Below are 19,759 nucleotides of genomic sequence, written 5' to 3' on the forward strand. Positions count from 1 at the left end.
TGCACATAGCCCTGAAAACCCTTCAAGTGACTTCATGGAGCATGACTATATTTTGCTTTGTCTGGCTGCTTACTATCTATGTAGCTTCAGGCAAGTCACTTTACTGTGATTCTCAGTTTTCCCATCTGCTAAATGGGCTGAAGGAGATCTGCTTCACAGGTAGCTGTGAGGATTAAATGGGTTCGTGAATGTCAAGGGCTTAACACAGTGCCCAGCTTAGCAGGTGCTTAATAAACACTGGTTAGTGAGGCAGTAACAAGGAAGACAGAGTCTCTTTGTTTGACTAAGGAGGAAACTGTAGGGAGTTCAGTTCAGTCGCTCAGTCATGTCCAACTCTTTGTGACCCCATGGACTGCAGCACACCAGGCCTCTCTGTCCAATACCAACTCCTGGAGCTTGCTCAAACTCATGTCCATCGTGTTGTGATGCCATCCAACCATCTCATCCTCTGTCATCCCCTTCTCCTCCTGCCTTCAATCTTTCCCAGCATCAGGGTCTTTTCAAATGAGTCAGCTCTTTGCATCAGGTGGCCAAAGTATTGGAGTTTCAGCTTCAGCATCAGTCCTTCCAATGAATAGTCAAGACTGATTTCCTTTAGGATAGACAGGTTGGATCTCCTTGCAGGGAGCCAGGTCTCTAATCTTCCCAAGAGGCCTGCTGCCCCCTGGTGGGACAAGAAGCTGAGTTGAGGGACAGATGGCCCTCCCTTGGGGGTAGGGCAGATGCAGAAAGAACAGAGGACTACAGGGGCACCTGGATCAGGGTCTAAGTCCTGTGGGCGGTGCCACCCCTTCTAGGATGTCTCAGGCCTGTTTTTCACAGCTCCTTGAGGTGCTGGAGGGAAGCCTGGACCTGCTCGGGCCCACGCTGGCCCCTCCTGGGCTGATGCAACTCCAGGACCAGGGTCAACCAGGAAGGACAGGCAGGGGGCATTTGAGAGCAAGCTCTCAGGGATCTTCCAGCTATGCCCACGGTGCAGAGAAGGAACCAGATCCAGAGAGGGGGGCCGCCTGCCCAAGGTTGCCCCAGCCTGGTTGGAACCAGGCTGATCTCACAGTAACCGGAGCTATGCTGGTGAGGAGTCTGAGCCACCAGTTTCAAGAGTCAGCCCTCCACTCCCTGGCTGCATGAGCCACGCGTGAGCAGATCACTGAATAGCTCCAAGCCTATTTCTCCATCTATAAACTGGGGATGTTAATAGCCTGCAGCTCATAGGGCAGTCAGTCAGCAGCAGGCCAGAGAGCAGGCCCTGAATCTTCTGACCAAGAGACTGTTCCCTCCACCCGGGGGACGAAGGGGCGGAGACAGAGCAGGGACCAGGTGATGCTCATCCTCCAGGAGCCCCTCCCCCTCCCTGGTCTACGCTCCTGTAGGTGTGGCCAGAGCCCCTGCAAAGCAGGATTTGGGTGGGAGAAGAGTCAGCCTCAGCCTCCTGTAGGAATTGCCAAGATGGTGGAGACAGGGCATCTGCTTGTCGTGGACCCACCCAGGAGCCAGGAGAGACTGCAGGAGGTGCTCCCCCCACCCCTGGCAAGTCCTCAGCCTCTCCCGGAACCATGAAAACCTCAGGCCCAGAGAGCCGAGGGGGCTCCCCGCTCCAGCCACGCCATAGGGAAGAACCAGGCCAGGACCCCAGCTCCCCCACGGACGGGCTGTGTGACCTCAGGAAGCCTTGTGCAGCTCTGAGCTTCGGGAGCTGCACCTGTTGGTGGGGCTAATACAGCCCCCTCGCCAACAGTCAGCTCAGGACACAGGCGCATGAAGGGTCCGGGGCCACGGCCAACACGACGTGGGCGCTTCTTGCAGGTCCATCCCGTTTAAGAAGAAGGCAACAAGCACGGCGGGGGTGGGGGGGCATGCTCTGTGAAAGAAGGAATCAAGGAAAGGGCGGCGAGCTTGACTTCACTGTGACCCCGGGGCAGCTTACAACCCTCTCCAGACCTCAGTTTCCATGGCGGTAAAATGAGGGAATGGGACTAAATTATTTCTGAGGGTCCTTCTAGCGCCAAACACAACCTCCTGTGACTTTTTGTCTCCTTGATCTAAGTTCCCTCCATGAGGGCACAAGCAGCGCTGCCGGGAGGGATGGGTGAGGTTCCTGTAACTTGCAATTAACATGTTAACATGCATGGTCCAGAGACATTGTAGTACAGTCACATGTGGGCGCTTAGCACCTCTGCTGCTGCTGCTGCTAAGACACTTCAGTCGTGTCTGACTCTGTGCGACCCCACAGATGGCAGCCCACCAGGCTCCCCCGTCCCTGGGATTCTCCAGGCAAGAACACTAAGTGGGTTGCCGTTTCCTTCTCCAGTGCATGAAAGTGAAAAGTGAAAGTGAAGTCACTCAGTCGTGTCCGACTCTTTGTGACCCATGGACTGCAGCCCACCAGGCTCCTCCATCCATGGGATCCTCCAGGCAAGAGGACTGGAGTGGGGTGCCATTGCCTTCTACCTACTGCCAAAACATTCTCATCACCGCAGAAGAAGACCCCGTACCCAGCACTCCTCATGCCCCCTCACCAACCCTTGGCAACCACAGTCTACTTACTGCCTCTGTCACCTTATCTATTCCATACAATTGGCACTCGCCCTTAGCACAGCTTTGAGGTTTATCTTCATCATAGCATATGACAGTGCGTCATTCCCTTTTATGCCTGAGTAGTATTCTGTTATATGTGAATGCCACAATTTGTTTATTCATCCATCTGTTGATAGACATTCAGCTGTTGATAACTGAGCACAGCACACCTCTTGGCTGTTGTGAATAGTACTGCTGTAAACATTCATATACAAATATTTGCTTGAATAGCTGCTTTCAGTTCTTTGGGATATGTGATTAAGAGTGGAATAGCTGGATCATAGGGTAATTCTATGTTTAACTTTTTAAGGAACCACCAAACTTTTCCAGAGTAGCTATGAATTGATTGATTGGTTTGTTTTAACTTTTTCTTTTATTTTTAAAATTAATTTATTTATTTTAATTAGAGGCTAATTACTGTACAGTACTGTGGTGGTTTTTGCCATACATTGACGTGAATGAGTTTATTTTCATATATTTATTTTTGGCGGTCAGTTTTATTCCTTGCTATATCCCGCCACGTAGGAGGCACTCGGTACAAATTTGTTGAAGGAATGAGTGAATCTCCCTCCTTCTCTGCTTCCCTGTTCCGGAGCCCCATCGCCACGTCTAGGGACTCCACAGACTGTAGGCTTCCAGAGAGAATGAATGACATTTAGTCCAACCCGCTCAGAGCCAGATCAGAGAAGGGGCCCAGCGCCTGTCTTGACCTGACGTGGCTGAGCATCGGCAGGTGTGGCTGGAGTTGCCGGCGTCTGTAGCCTAGAGGTGCCCTGTGGGAGCAGCACCTGTGGCCCTGTGCTCATCTCCTGCAGGGTGGCTGTGTGACTTAGGCCGGATGCCTTCCCCTCTCTGGTCCCACAGCTGCCTATTGTCTGGGCACCTTTGAGGCTGGGGCAGAAGCTGCACCTTCTCAGGCCTGCCCCAACCCCTGACCTCTGACCTCTCTTTCAGCTCCTTCGGCCGTGTCCATCATGCACCAGGTGAGCCGCACCGTGGACAGCATCACCCTCTCGTGGTCCCAGCCCGACCAGCCCAATGGCGTCATCCTGGATTATGAGCTGCAGTACTATGAGAAGGTACCTGTGTTCCTGGGTGCTTCCCCCGCCCCCCACCTCACGCAGGGGCCCCCTCCCCCAGGCTGGCCTCTGGGCTCTACCATCCGGCCAGACGAGGCAGGCCGGTGCAGCAGAGAGAGCCCTGGCCTCAGCTCCACTCCTCCCCAGCTGTGAGGCCTCAGGCGGGCACCTTGGCTTCTCCGCGTCTTGCTTTCCTGGTCTTGGGCATCCGGGCACAATCAGTAAAATGCAGTGGCCACGACCCTTTCCCCACTGAGACCCCTTTCATCTGGACCCTGAAGGGCCTAATGTTCTGAAAACTGGTTTTCCCAAAAGCCGCATTTCTGAAGTTCCAATTCATTGTGTATCCTTTCTGAAGCAGAGGTTTGAAACTGCTCAAGAGAGCTTCCATACAGGGGGAGAGAACGGAGCCTCCTCCCCACGTGGCTCTGATTCCAGCTAAAACACCTGTTTGCATTTGCCTGAGTGCCATTTGAATGGGGACAGGGATCTCTCTTTGAGCTTTTAAATCAGACCCCCATGACTCCCTCAGGGACCCAGGGTTGGAAGCCACTGGTGTCGAAGAAAGAGCTCTGGACAAGGAATGAGGAACTGTAGGTTCAAACCCCAGCTCCATCCCTAACCAGCTGTGTGTGACCTTGAGCAGGCATCTTTCTCTGAGCCTCAGTTCCCTCTCGTGTCAAATACAAATGAGACCACCTTTCTTGGGTGGGGGGTGGGGGTCGCTGTGCAGGTGGAGAAAAGGCAGGTGTGGTGCCCAGCATGGTCTGGCCCTCAGCAGAGATGAGTACTGAGTATGCTTTCCCTTCCTCCCTTTCCTGCCCTGCCTGCCCCTCGGTGAGCAAGGGCTGTGTGACGTAAGACCAGGTGAGCTCAGCACATCTGAATGTGGAGGCTGCCCAGTACAGAGGCAGCAGAGGAGAGAGCAGCCGAGCATCAGAGGCCCAGGGAACTCTTGACTGATGGCTTTCTTACCTGCTCCCTGAGGCCGTCCCAGGGAACCACAGAGACCACCCTGAGAAAGGGGTCACTGGGCTCTCATTCAGACTAAGGTGTAAATGACTGTAGGAAGTACATTAGTTACAAGTAAGCCCACTGGGAAACAGAAAAGGATGGAAAGGCTTTCCCTGACTGAGAGGAAGAGAGATGGAGGCAGTTCCAGCCACCCGAGCAGGAGCCCCGCCTTCTGAGGCCCTGCCCAGCCCTTCCACTCTGTTAACTCCTGGCTCAGCTGAACTCTGGTGTGTCTCGGAGGTTCAGCAAACATCTGTCCAACTCACCCAGCTGTCTTGTTTCCTTGCTCATCCCCTCCTCTCAGCACTGCATTCCAAGAGACCAGGGACCACAACTGTCCCATTCAGCACGTTCTCCCAGGGTCCAGGGGCTGCCTCCAAGGAGACACATGATAAATGTTGGGCAAATGAACAAGTGAGTGAATCCCTTCCTGCAGTCTTGGTGGAGCGTGGAGTCCTTGCCTTGTCTCTGCCATGTCCCCCGCCTGGCACACAGTAGGCACTCCAGGTGTTGTTGGATGGCCCGAGCCCAGATGTTGGGAGGCAATCAGCGTCTCCCTCGCGGGACCATGGAGAGGCTTGAAGGAGCTGGGCACCCAGCTCCCAGGGTGGCTGGATCAACTGCTCTCAGGCCCAGGAAGCCCCTGGCTTTGCAGAAGCCAGCCTTCACACCCCCTCTGGCAGGGATAGCTTAGCAGCCCAGAATTTAAAAAAAAAAAAAAAAAACTAATTAAGAAGCTTTATGATTAAATGAAACTGAAAGTGTTTGTCCCCAAAGACGGGAGCGGAAATGAGAAATCCCAGCGCAGGTCCTGCCTACGACCCATTTCCTACCGAGATGGGAGGGGCTGGGGAAGCTGACAGAGGTATGAACCCAAGGCAGCTCTGCCCTACTTCCTGCTGCTGCCCAGGCATCCCCAGGTCCCTGCCAGGGGTGGCAGGACCAGCAGGCCCTGCAGCCGCCTCAGCTATCCCCTGCTCACCCTCCCTGCGCGCTCACTATGTGCTGAGCATACCATCTGGTGACCCCATTCCTCCTTGCAGCAGTGTGATTCATCCCATTAGACAGGAGGGAAAACTGAGGCAAGGAGAAGCTGTGTGACATGTCCAAGAGCACTCAGCTGCTAAGTGGCGGAGCAAGGATTTGACGCTCTGCTCTTACTCTTCACCTGGCCCTCCTGCCTCCCAGTTTTCTCCCAGAGATGCCCTAGGATGACTGTTAAGAGGTGGATAGGACCAGACTCTGATGGAGAATTCTAGGCACAAGTGATGAGAGTGGGGCAGACCTGAGGTACAGTTGTCAGCCCCTCCTCCCAGGGCCTGGGTGCAGAAAGAGGCAGCTTGGCTCTGCCAATGGGGAGACAGACGTTGGTTCACTCAGCATTCACTGTCATCAGCTTTGGACTGGGCCCTGACCTGGATGCTGGGTTCACTCAGAGTAACCAAGCTTGCCTGGAGACCTGAGGACTTCACAGTTCAGTTCAGTTCAGTGGCTCAGTCGTGTCCGACTCTTTGCGCCCCCATGGACCACAGCACGCCAGGCCTCCCTGTCCATCACCAACTCCTGGAGCTTACCCAAACTCATGCCCATTGAGTCAGTGATGCCATCCAACCATCTCATCCTCTGTCATCCCCTTCTCCTCCTGCCCTCAATCTTTCCCAGCATCAGGGTCTTTTCCAGTGAGTCAGTTCTTCGTATCAGGTGGACAAAGTATTGGAGTTTCTGCTTCAGCATCAGTCCTTCCAATGAACACCCAGGACTGATCTCCTTTAGAACAGACTGGTTGGATCTCCTTGCAGTCCAAAGGACTCTCAAGAGTCTTCTCCAACACCACAGTTCAAAAGCATCAATTCTTTGGTGCTCAGCTTTCTTTATAGTCCAACTCTCACATCCATACATGACTACTGGAAAAACCATAGCTTTGACTAGATGGACCTTTGTTGGCAAAATAATGTCTCTGCTTTTTAATATGCTATCTAGGTTGGTCATAACTTTCCTTCCAAGTGTCTTTTAATTTCATGGCTACAGTCACCATCTACAGTGATTTTGGAGCCCCAAAAAATAAAGTCAGCCACTGTTTCCACTGTTTCCCCATCTATTTCCCATGAAGTGATGGGACCAGATGCCATGATCTTAGTTTTCTGAATGTTGAGCTTTAAGCCAACTTTTTCACTCTCCTCTTTCACTTTCATCAAGAGGCTCTTTAGTTCTTCTTCACTTTCTGCCATAAGGGTGGTGTCATCTGCATATCTGAGGTTATTGATATTTCTCCTGGCAATCTTGATTCCAGCTTGTGCTTCATCCAGCCCAGCGTTTCTCATTATGTACTCTGCATAGAAGTTAAATAAGCAGGGTGACAATATACAGCCTTGACGTACTCCTTTTCCTACTTGGAACCAGTCTGTTGTTCCATGTCCAGTTCTAACTGAGTTGTGGATGTGACTGGGATGGAAGACTTCATAGCCCAGGGGAAAAGACAGGTTCAGACACAGCTATTAGACAAGATGTGATACAAGCCATAGAAAAGCCAGCAAAGTTTTCGGGGGGACACCAAGGAAATACTCATAATTCTGGCATGGATGAGAGGAAGTCTTCATTTAAGTGACAGTTGAGCAGAACCTTGAAAGATGCTAGGAGTTCAGACAGACAAGTGATGAGGGTGGGGTTTTTCTGGGCAGCAAGAACAGCCTGTGCAAAGGCCCCAGGGCAGGAATGTGCTAGCTGCACTCAGCGAACAAAGAAAAGTGGAAGAGCCTGGCAACGAGGGAGAGAGCACTAGGGGAGGAGCTTGGGGAGGGAGGTGGGTCGGGTTGTGGTGGGTCTTCCAGGCCTTTACGGTCTGGATTCAATTTGATAGTCTGATAGGAAGCCATCAGGAGATTTTGGAATGATGTGATCTGATTCATATTGCTTTAAAGATTCCTATAACTTGCCACATGGAGAATAGACTGCAAGGGGGTCCCAGGGACACAGGTAGACCCAGCACAGGGCTCTCATGGGGTACCAAGTGGGAGATGAGCATGGTGTGGAGTTGGAGGGCTGGCAGCAGAGATGTGAGGAGCTGAGCGATTCGACCAGTATTTCAGACCTCAGGGGACCAGGGAAGCGTGAAGGAGGACTCCTGGTGGACGGTGGAGCCTTTTCCTCGGGACAGATGCAGGTCTTGTGATTTGCAGGTATAGGCTCAGTGCTTATGCGTGCTTAGTCGCTCAGTCGTGTCTGACCCTCTACGACCCCATGGACTGTAGCCCGCCAGGCTCCTCTGTCCATGGGATTCTCCAGGCAAGAATACTGGAGCAGGTTACCATTTCCTCCTCCAGGGATCTTCCCAACCCAGGGGTTGAACCTGCATCTCTTGTGTCTCCTGCGTTGGCAGGAGAATTCTTTGCCAGGGGTAGGGAGGTGTAGTCAAGAACAGACAAGTGTGCAGGCAAGTGTGCAGAGGACACACAGAAGTAAAAGGTTAGGATCCAGGAGAATGGCAGGATTTAAGGAGAGAAAAAAAAGTTGTAGATGAACGTCTCAGAGGAGACACCAGCAGAGGGGTAGGAGGAGAATCCAGAGTGGTTTCTGCCCCTGGGCCCTCAGGTAGGGCTGTGACATCCCCGCACCACCTCTGCCTTCCCGAATCAGCCCCACTTGGGAGGCGCGCCAGGCTGCTGGCGGGAGTGGGGGGGATTTATTTCTAGGTAAGCCGGCTCTCACCAGCTCTTCAGAGTCCTCCTGGTGCCTGCCATCGATTTCTTTAACGAGGGCTCCAGATCCTCCCAGGTAGGGGAGTCCGAACCGAGCCCTGCCGTCCCGTGGGCCCCACCCCCAGCCCTCCCCCTCCTCCCGGCCTTCTTCAGAAAGGGCTCTTTTGGAGCGGGCTCTGGCTTGGCCTTTCCCCAGCTCCACGGGGATTTCCCAGCCTGCACGGAGCCCGGAGCTGACAACCGCTTGGCAGGAAGGCTTCTGGATGCCGCTGACGAATGGCGTTAGCCAGGCCGGGGCGGGCCGCTGCCATTGGCTCCGGCGTCCCAGGGGAGGTGGCCTCCTTTGGCAGCTGCCCCAAAGCACACAGGTTCACACTCTCCTGGGCTCCCCGCAAGAGCTCAAGACGAGTCATTTGTGAGGCGGATGGGCCCGCGTAGGCCACATCAATTTATGTGTTTATTCAACAGAAACTTCTACTTGGCAGAAGTGGAAGGGAAGGATATTCCAAAGAGAGGGAGCAAAGGTGGGGGGAGGAGGGGGTGAACTATGAAAGGCCAGGCTGTACTCAGGTTGTTGCCGAGTGTACCTGGAGCAGTAGCGACATGGAGATGCTTGTTCACTCACTCGCTTTTGCATGCATTCATTCATTTAATGAACATTGGTGAAGGCTTATTCTATCACGTGTTGATGATAACCATGATGGCGGTAGCCTCCGTTTACTCTTTTGTGTGTTAGTGGTGGTTGTTAAGTTGCCAAGCTGTGGCCAACTCTTTCCGACCCCATGGACTACAGCATGCCAGGCTTCTCTGTCCCAAGTTCATGTCCGCTGAATCAATGATGTCATCCAACCGTCTTATCCTCTGTCAGCCTCTTCTCCTCCTGCCCTCAATCTTTCCCAGCAATCAGGGTCTTTTCCAATGAGTCGGTTCTTTGCATCAGGTGGGCAAAGTATTGGAACTTCAGCTTCAGCATCAGTCCTTCCAATGAGTATTCGGGGTTGATTTCCTTTAAGACTGACTGTTTTGATCTCCTTTCTGTCCAAGTGACTCTCAAGGGTCTTCTCCAGCACCACAGTTAGAAAGCATCAATTCTTCAGCACTGTGCATTCTTTATGATCTAACTCTTGCATCCATACATGACTACCGGAAAGACCATAGGCTTGTCTATGCCAAAAAGCTTTGCCCAGTTTTTCCTATTAAACTTCCACAGCCACTCAGTATAGTATATAGTGTTGTGATTCCACTTTAGAGATGAGAACACTGAGACTAAGAGGGCTTAATAAATGTACCTGTGCCTCACTGGTGCACTGTGTAAGGCCTTAAACTAAGCGCTAGTGAATTTCATACTAAATTTCTTCCCATCGTTGCTTAATCTTTATTCAGATAATAGAACTTCAAAGAGAGAGTGGGGAGGGGGAAGGAAATTGATGGCTCTAGACAGTATCTCCAGTGTGCCAAGCACTGCCTGATCAAATTTTATCTTCACAACAACCCTGAAAAATTGGTGTTTATTGCTCCATTTTCTGGAATAGAAAACAGGGGCTCAGAGAAGTGAAGGGCTTTCCCCAAGATTATAATGGAAGTGGAAGAACTGGCATCTGAAATGACCTCCAGTCCCCTGCATGGCTCAGACAGTAAAGAATCTGTCTGCAATGCAGGAGACCCGGGATGGATCCCTAGATCGGGAAGATCCTGTGGAGGGGGAAATGGCAACCCACTCCAGTATTCTTGCCTAGGAAATTCTAGGGACAGAGATGGGCTACAGTCCATGGAGTCACAAAGAGTTGGACACAAATGAGCAGCTAACAAACATACCAATCGCCTGCTCAGCCCTGTGTCTGGTTTTAGAGAAGGGATCCACTCAGGTTAGTGCCTCAGCTTCCCAAGGCAGGTATGCCTCTAGCAGTTTCCTCCCATCTACCTCATATAATCAAAAACTTCTAGCCTCTCTTAAGTGGGGGACCCACCTAGTATGCAGAATCCAAGCCCCTTTTCCGAGCCTGAGCCCATCCCGTGTTGGACAGCGGCACCTACTGGCCAAATCTGGTACTGCTCCCTAGATTTCACAAATGAATAGTCTTAACAGTTTAATTAATATTCATTCATTCATTCATTATGTCAGTAGTTAGTGAGCAGGTACTGTGTGCCCAGCCTGAGGGTCCCAGAGATAAGCCAGACATGCTTTCTGCCCCAGAGATCCCACAGGCTGTGGAGAAGACACGTTTATATCAGAACGATGGGTAGGAGAGGAGACAAAGGACCTGCAGTCTCTGACTGGGACATTTGGGAGGGCTCCCAGGCTTCCCTGATAGCTCAGTTGGTAAAGAATCCACCTGCAATGCAGGAGACCCCGGTTCAATTCCTGCATCGGAAAGATCCCCTGGAGAAGAAATAGGCTGCCCACTCCAGTATTCTCGGGCTTTCCTTATGGCTCAGCTGGTAAAGAATCTGCCCACAATGCGGGAAACCTGGGTTCGATCCCTGGGTTGGGACGATCCCCTGGAGGAGGGAAAGGCTACCCACTCCAGTATTCTGGCCTGGAGAATTCCGTGGACACAGTCCATGGGGGTCGCAAAGAGTCAGACACAACTGAGCAACTTTCACTTCCACTTTCCCCAGCCAAGGTAGTAACTGTGTTGAGTCTTGAATGATAAGTAAAAGAACTGCCGGACAAATGAGGAAAGCGTAGTTCAGATGGGCAACAGCACTTGCAAAGGCTCAGAGTGTCCAGGGAAGGTCAGACTGGCAAATAAATTACAGGACACCAGGTTACATTTGAATTTTCTTTTAACATTTTAGTATAATACCTCAAAGACTGCACAGGACATGCTTTACTAACAATTAGTCATTGTTTAGCTGAAATCCAGATTTAGCTGAGCATTCTATTTTGTTTTGTTTTTCTAAATATGGCAACCCCAGCAGGGAAAGGGGAAGCAGCTCCATATGTCTGGAGCCTGAAGGACCCTGGGGATGTGGCAGGAGAGACCAGCAAAAGCCGAGCCACAGAAAATCTAGAATTGGGGAAGGACTCTGCGCAGGCCCCTGTGCCTGGTCCAGGGGAACAAAATACAGCCCATTCCCTCTGGAGCTTACTGTCAAGGGAGAGGTATAAGCCTGGGCCCAGGGCAACGGAACATGGCAGAAAACCCCCCCTGCCATGGTACCAATAGCAAGTGTTCCAGGGCTCAGAGGAGGAGAGACACATCTGGCTGGAAAATCAAGGAGGCTTTTTGGAGGAGGGGGCAGACAATCTGGCAAGGCTAAAGAGACTTCCTACCTGCTGCTGCCCCCACATCCCAAGCTTTTTCGTACCTCCTTGCCTTTGTACCTACTGCTCCTTTCCAGGACCACCCTCCCCCTTCTTTGCCTGGGTGACTTTTATTTATTAAGATGCCATTTCAGTTCCCCCCACTCATCAAGACACTTCCCATGGCTTCATCTGCTATCCCTGACCCAGGCCAGGTCACATGCCCTTGGGCTCACTGTGCTTACCCAACCCGTGTAAGCATTTCATACATATCAATTCATTTCTTTCTCTAAGCAATCCTTTGAGGTAGCTATTATTATCATCCTCCCCATAAGGAGGCAGGGAGAAGTTAAGAATCTTGCCCAAGATGACAGAAGTCATAGAGTCAGGATTTGAACCCAGAAAGTCTGGCTCCAGCTTTTTGTTTTAACCTCTGTATGATAATAACACTGTAATTACAGTGTCATTGTATAATTACATAATAGGATAGTAGTTACAATTATTATCTATACTAACATTGTCCACACTGAATTTGTTGCATGAGAGTTTTCAAGGGCTCTGTGTACCCAGACATATACACGACTGACGTGTACACTCAGGCACACATTTTTCTACATAAAGGTTCATAGCTTTTCATTAGTTTCTCAAAGAGGCTCATGATCCTCCAAGTGTTAAGACCTCCACACCATTTGCTTTACTAAACTGAGCTCCCCAAGGAGGCCAGGGCTTGTGCTTTACCCACTGGGGGCCCCTGGTGCCCAACTCAGGGTCTAGTGCAAAGAGGGTATGTGGGGAGGGTTTTCTGAGTAGCTGACAGACACCTGAACAAGCACCATGGAGGCTGGTAAGCATCTGCCTCAGCTCAAGCACTCCTCCATTCTCGATGCCCCAGCCAGATCTCTGTCTAGTCCCAGACTCCTCGGGTCACCCTGGGCAGTGCTCAGGTCAGAATTGGCATTCTGCATCTCTCAAGGGAGGGAACATCAGGTCCTGGGTATCCAAAGGCATGCATATGTGAGGTGGTTCCATGCAGGAACCTGGTTTTAACTCCTAAGGCAGCCACCAACTGATATATGTGACCTTGAGGATCATTTCCCCTTTCTGGGTCTTAATTCTTGCCTTACTCAAACATGCTGAGGCTAAATGGGGGTCCTTCCACTTAATCCATTGAGGCATGGGGCAAAGAGGGGGATGCAGAAGTGGATAAGGTGGACCCTCTCTCTACTGTCTCTAAGAACTCACAGCCTCGTCTTCAGGGTCTGCACACAGTGGCCACTCAGTCTGTGTGTATTAGTCAGCTATTTTGAGATAATGCTGCAGAATAAACAGTTCCAACAATCCAGCAGCTTATGAGAAGTGGCTGTTTTTCCTACTCATAGGTTTTTGTCTTTGGGTCAACTGAGGTGGTGCTGTTTCAGCCTAGGAGTTAGGTCAAGGGTTTCTTCACATGTTTCCCCTTCTGGAACCAGCGGTTACCCAAGTTAAGCCTCACCATGACAGATGGCAAAGCCCAGGAGACCGAGTCAAATCAACAAGTGCCTGTAAAGCCCCTACTTGCATTACATCCTCTAGCATATTCCAGCAGCCAAACCAAGTCACAGGAGCAAACTCACCATCTGTGAGGCAAAGAAATACCTTCTGCCTTCTTTTGTGGGAAGTGTTGCAAATCATATGCTGAAGATGTGGGTATGTCATTCTGTTACAGGGAAGGAGCGAAGACTTTGGAACCACAGAATTTGTCCAGTAGCCAGACCTGCCCCCAAGTGGCAGGAGGAGGTGGTGGACTCTGGGCACAGCCTCACTAACTGTTTTCTCTGTTCCTCGGCAGGAGCTGAGTGAGTACAACGCCACAGCCATAAAAAGCCCCACCAACACGGTCACTGTGCAGGGCCTCAAAGCCGGCGCCATCTATGTCTTCCAGGTGCGGGCACGCACCGTGGCAGGCTACGGGCGCTACAGCGGCAAGATGTATTTCCAGACCATGACCGAAGGTGAGCGGGGGCCAGCGCGCAGAAGGAGGGCCTTGACTCTACAGACAGAACAAGGGCCGCTGCGTCTAAAAAGTGCCTTTGTGCAAATTAGCAAGGGCTCCCTCCCCCCTTCCAGATGTCATTCTCCCTCCATCCTGGGTGAGAACGCTCGTGCACTATACTGACTGCACAGCCACATATGCAGGCACTGTTTCTTTGGCCCAGAAAGGATATGGACTCCTCTGTTACCATCATGTCCTTTCCCAGGACCCTTGGGAGCCCAGCCTCAACTTGCAAAGCTACTCTGAGCAAGCCACTTCCATTCCCTGCTCCAGTTTCTTCTCATCTATAAAAATCAAAGTGTTACATTCCATCTGAGGGAGCAAACATATCTTATCCATACGTCACTCCAATGACATGCAGTCAGATTGAGACGCATTCTGAAGCGACCTCTGAACTCAACAGGGCGAAGTGCTGGGATGGATTAGTAATGTCTTTCCCTGGGAAAGAGAATGGGAAGTTGCAGCCCATGTGCTCTGTGTCTCCGAGTCTGGGACCACGTGGTCTCTAAGCACCTTCCTGCTCCAGTAATCTTTGAGAAGCCGCATAGTTAAAGAATGCAGGCTCTAATGCCTGACAGATGGAAATTACAGTGCGGATTGAGCTCTAGGTGTGGTCCTGAGTAACTCATCTTACCTCTCTGAGCCTCAATTTTCCCATTTATAGATAGGGATGATAACAGCTAACTCATTATCAGCATCATCATGAAACTAGTGTCAGGAAGAGGGTAAAAGTACAGGCCCCAGCACAGGGTTGGCATTAGGTCTCACATGGTTAGTGCTCACCAAAATAGAGTTAAGGTCATAGTTGTCACTGCTGTGAGTCTGGGGGTCTTTTCCCCAACCAGCCAAACTCCAGAGCAGAATATTTATGACCACACTGCAGCATCCCTTCTTAGCATCTGCTTCAACCCCTGGACACAGGCCTCGGCCTGTGCAGAGTTAAACATCTCAGGGGGCTCCTGAACCCCTGAATTCTTGTCTTATCACAAAAATCCTCCCTTATAGCTCCACCATCACCTCTAGTACTCAGCTCCTCTGTAAAATCCCCCTTCCTCATGGCCAGAGTTTTTCACCTCTCTAGGTCCTCTTGTATGTTGGTTGAGCGTCACTGACCTGGGGACTAGGGGACTGTCCCAAGATCTTTATGAATTCAACAAATATGTGCTTGTGCTAAGGATGCAGAAATGACCTAGTCCCTGACTTCAGCAAGCTCCTGCCTGGGCCTGGAGGCAATGAGAAGTAATAAAAATAAAGTGTTAAATAATGAAGATCTTGATGCCATTGAGAATGCACTGAGGGGTTTCCAAGAGCTGGGACAAATGCTGAGCGCATTTTACACATTATCTCGCTTAAGCCCATGGCCTTGGGTTAAACAGACCTGGGTTCAAATGTTGGCACTGGCCACTGTCTAACTGTGTAAACTTAGGCAAGTCACGATTTTGCCAAGCCTCAGTTTTCTGATCTGATAAATGGGATAATTACATGTAGTACATCATAGAACTGTTCTGAGACTCACACAAGGTACATACCTACCCATGATAGGCTCTTAAAACACTTAAAAACAATAATAGTTAATATTTACTGAGTACTTACTATGTGCTACAAGTTACTCTTAAGTGGGCTTTTTTTTTTAATGTGTTTATTTATTTGGGGCTGGGGCTTTGTTGGTGCATTCGGGATTTCTCTAGCTGCAGCAAGCTGGTGGCTACTCTTTATTGCTGTGTGTGCTTCTCACTGCAGTGTCTTCTCTAGTTGCGGAGCACAATCTCTACAGTGTGCAGGCTCAGTGGTGGTGGTACACGGGCTTACCTGCCCCATGGCATGTGGGATCTTCCCACACCAGGGAGAAAACCCATGTCCCCTGCATTGGCAGGCACATTCTTAACCGCTGGACCACCAGGGAAGCCCCACTCTAAGTGTTTTACACAAAAATCCTATGATGGGAACTATTATCCTCCCCACTTTACAAATGAGGAAACTGAGCCACAGAGATAAGTCACTTTACCAGAGATCACACAGATAGTAAGTGGTACCCCTGGAACTGAAAGTCAAGGAGTTTGGCTTGAGAGTCTGTGTTTTGACCTGCCTCTCTAAATGTGTCAGCTTATTATTATTCAGTTCAGTTCAGTTCAGTTGCTCAGTCGTGTCCAACTCTTTGCGACCCCATAGACTACAGCACGCCAGGCCTCCCTGTCCATCACCAACTCCTGGAGTTCAGTCAAACTTATGTCCATCGAGTTGGTGATGCCATCCAACCATCTCATCCTCTGTCGTCCCCTTCTCCCACCCTCAATCTTTCCCAGCAGCAAGATCTTTTCCAGTGAGTCAGCTCTTTGCATCAGGTGGCCAAAATATTGGAGTTTCTGCTTCAGCATCAGTCCTTCCAATGAATATTCAGGACTGATCTCCTTTAGGACGGACTGGTTGGCTCTCCTTATTGATTTTCTTATCTACATTGAGATGTAGGCATTATGCCCATTTTATAGATGAAAAGTTGAGTGCCAGAGCAGTTCATGGATTTGTCCACGGTTACTTGTGAGGGAGTAACAGCCAGTTCTCCACCTGATGCTCTGTCTGGAGTGGCAGAGAGTCTAGGGATCCCAGGAGAGCAATGGCAGTGGGGATGCAGGGGGTTATAACCCCCCGAGCCAGGCTGAGAGCAGTGTGCTGTGCTTCCTCTCCAGCCGAGTACCAGACAAGCATCCAGGAGAAGCTGCCACTCATCATTGGCTCCTCGGCGGCCGGCCTGGTCTTCCTCATCGCCGTGGTAGTCATCGCCATCGTGTGTAACAGGTGGGTGGTGTCCCCCTGCCTGGGCCAGGCCTGGGTTCCAAGAGGGCTGCCCATCCATTCTGCCATCCCTGAACAAGGTCTATGACCAGAGGGGGCAGGAGGGGCTCGGGGAGGCCCAGAGACCCCCAAGTGGCCTCCCACCGCCTAAATGGCCACAGTTGGCAGTCCATCCATTTGGTCAGGTGTTGCCCTGGACAAGTCCACGGTCCATGGAGGTGGCTCACCGAGACACTAATACTTCAACACAAAGGGACAGCTCTGAACAGTGGGCAGGAAAGATTGCACAGTGCAGGAAGCCAGGAGACAGTGAGGGGGAGTACAGATCACCCCACTTTCTGCTCTAGCAAAAGCCCCTCCGTGAACAGGGCCTGAAGCAGGCTGAGGAGCTCAGCTGGCTGGGGTGGCCGGAAAGAGAGGGGACATAGACAGGGCCAGGTGTCTGACATCCAAGGGACTGGCACAGCAGGTGCAAAGGCAAGCAGTGGGACTGGTTCCTGGACTTCTGCTAGACTTAATGCAGAGACTGTCCCTTCTTCTTTAGAGCTTTCTACTTTATTTATTTTTGGCCACACTGCACAGCCTGCAGGATCTTATTTCCCCATCCAGGAATTGAACTTGTGCCCCCTGCAGGTAGAAGGGCAGAGTTCTAACCACTGGACCACCAGGGAAGTCCCAAGAGCTTCCCACTTTAGAACAGACTAGGTCTTAAGGTCAGACGGACAGAAGCCTCTGGGTTTCTGGGACCAGGGGCCACGGCCAGAGATGCTTTTGCTCTTTGAAAGGGGCTTGACTGGAGAGGGGAGAGGGGAACCAGTGAGTCTGGACTTGAAGTTGGAGAGGTGGGAAGGGCTGGGGGCAGGGGGAACCAGGGAAGGTGAGGCTGCAAGGCAAGGGTCCGGCAGGGAATTCTCTGGCAAGGAGGTGGTTTCCAGGGCCTGCCCACCCTCTGCCTATCACCTGCTGTGGCTCCCATCTCCCTGGGCGCCTCCAGGTGGCTCCAGCCCTTTGCTCTTGTTCCAGAAGACGGGGGTTTGAACGTGCCGACTCGGAGTACACAGATAAGCTGCAACACTACACCAGCGGCCACAGTACGTATACCCCGGCAGGGCCGGCACCCTGGGATCCTTCACTTGTCAGCTCCCCAGCAACCTCTCCAGCTTCCTTTCTCTGTCTGCCTCCTCCCTGGCTACAGTCAGAGTGAATGTCGAGCTGTTGTTCCCTGAACGTGAACATTCTGTTCCTCCTGCCTGGAACACTCTCCCCTCTCTTGCCCTGGCTAGCTCACTCCCTCAGGCTTCATCCTGTGCAAACCCCTCTGAGAAGCCGGCCTTGGTCCCCACTCTACCCTGGGCGCACAGCGCCCCCACCTGGCTGCATGGTGACGGTCGTCTCCCTGCCGCTCCGCCGTTGTAGGGGCAGCACTAGGGGGCCTGAAATCGCGTCTGACAGTCGCCGCCACCTCCCCGGAGGCCGCTGGCTGCCCAGCACACGGCAGGCACCGGACACACTGGCAGAAAAAGTATCGGGCATGCCAAAACGTTCGTTCAGGTTTTTCCGTAAGATGGTATGGGAAACAAAATTTTGGGCCAACCCAGTACATGATCTGAGTGAGACGATGAGGACCCCAGGCTCTGACGGCGGAGGGGAGAGAAGGGAGCCGGGAGGCCCACTCTTGTGCCGCTCGGGGACTCCTCGGCTGCCTCTTCCCGACCCCCGCACCGTGCCCCCGTTTCCTTCACTGTCCCATGCCACCTTCGGCCAGGGCTGGGGGCACATGTGCCAGACACACCCAGAGCAGATGTCTCCTCCCGGGGGTGCCAAGCAGAGAGAAGAACAGAGGGTGGATTCCCCTCCGTCTGATCTTGGCAGAACCAACAATCTGTGTGGGGGAGAGGAGATATGGATCCTCAGTTGGCTCACTTGGCAAATGGGAATTCCAAGTGGGTCCCCTAGGGGCTCTCAAATTGTACTCAGTGGAGTACCCTAGGGCTTCTCAGATAGTTCCCAAGTGAGGGATCATCCGCACATCCTTCCGTTGCCACATTTTCTTGTGGCCCATTATGTACGTCAGGCTCTGCTCCCGGTGCTGGGGACACGCAAGTAAACAAACCCCATATTCCTGCCCTGATGGAACTTATACTCTAGTGGGAGGGACAGTAAACTATTACATTTAGAATGCATAAACAAGGTCCTCATGGATCGGGCAGGGAACTATACTCAATACCTTGTGATACACCATAGTGGAAAAGAATATAAAAAAAGAATGTATATGTGTGTATAACTGAGACACTTTGCTGTACAGCAGAGATTGGCACAACACACCAAATCAACTATACTTCAGTTTTTTTAAAGTGACAGGTATTTTTAATATAAATGCAAAATATTGATAAACTTTAAAAAATAAGGTATACATTTTCTGCAAGATTAAAAGAATTCTGAAGATTGGTTGTACATCAGTATGACTGTACTTAATAATACTGAACTGCACATTTTGAAATGGTTAAAATTGTGTGATTTATATTACACAAATTTAGCACAATTTTTAAAAAGAATGTAATAAAAAATCCTAGGAAAATTTTTTTAATATATGCAATAAATGAGCAAAGTGTATGGTATATCAGAAGATGAAAGTGCTGTGGGAAAAAAAAACAAGGTAGGAAAGGATGATTCAGAGCTGCAGGAGTTCAGTTTCAGTTTAGTCGCTCAGTTGTGTCTGACTTTTTGCAATTCCATGGACTGCAGCACACCAGGCTTCCCTGTCCATCACCAACTCACAGAGCTTGCTCAAACTCATGTCCATCGAGTCGGTGATGCCATCCAACCATCTCATCTCTGTCGTCCCCTTCTCCTTCTGCCTTCAATCTTTCCAAGCATCAGAGTCTGGCCCAGGAAAATTCCACATGCCCCAGGGCAAGTAAGCCCGTGCGCCACAACTACTGAGCCAACTGCTGCAACTCAATCAGTTCTTCACATCAGGTGGCCAAAGTAGTGGAGTTTCAGCTTCAGCATCAGTCCTTCCGATGAATATTCAGGACTGATTTCCTTTAGGATGGACTGGTTGGATCTCCTTGCAGTCCAAGGGCCTCTCAAGAGTCTTCTCCAACACCACAGTTCAAGTATCTTCATTGCTCAGCTTTCTTTATAGTCCAATTCTCACATCCATACATGACTACTGGAAAAACCATAGCCTTGACTAGACGGACCTTTGTTGACAAAGTAATGTCTCTGCTTTTTAATATGCTATCTAGGTTGGTCATAACTTTTCTTCCAAGGAGCAAGCATCTTTTAATTTCATTGCAGCAGTCACCATCTGCAGTGATTT

At 51.0% G+C, this 19,759-nt stretch overlaps 1 protein-coding gene across 4 annotated transcripts in view; it reads left to right on the plus strand.

Annotated features, from left to right (window-relative positions):
* The window catches only part of EPHB2 (EPH receptor B2), a 216,242-nt gene that overhangs the window by 175,124 nt on the left and 21,359 nt on the right, over positions 1–19,759 (plus strand). For 2 of the 4 annotated variants that reach the window (XR_005719120.1, XM_040229551.1), the window contains exons 6-9: positions 3,532–3,656; positions 13,441–13,603; positions 16,329–16,437; positions 17,458–17,525. Coding sequence is in view for 2 of the 4 variants with exons in the window: in XM_040229551.1 (XP_040085485.1) it covers positions 3,532–3,656; positions 13,441–13,603; positions 16,329–16,437; positions 17,458–17,525 (465 nt within the window). In the remaining 2 variants the exon portion in view is untranslated. The remainder of the gene's footprint in view (positions 1–3,531; positions 3,657–13,440; positions 13,604–16,328; positions 16,438–17,457; positions 17,526–19,759) is intronic. The other 2 variants (XR_005719121.1, XM_040229552.1) reach the window with 1 other exon arrangement.

This window comes from Oryx dammah, unplaced genomic scaffold, assembly GCF_014754425.2.
Source record: "Oryx dammah isolate SB20612 unplaced genomic scaffold, SCBI_Odam_1.1 HiC_scaffold_27, whole genome shotgun sequence".
Taxonomy (NCBI): Eukaryota; Metazoa; Chordata; class Mammalia; order Artiodactyla; family Bovidae; genus Oryx; species Oryx dammah.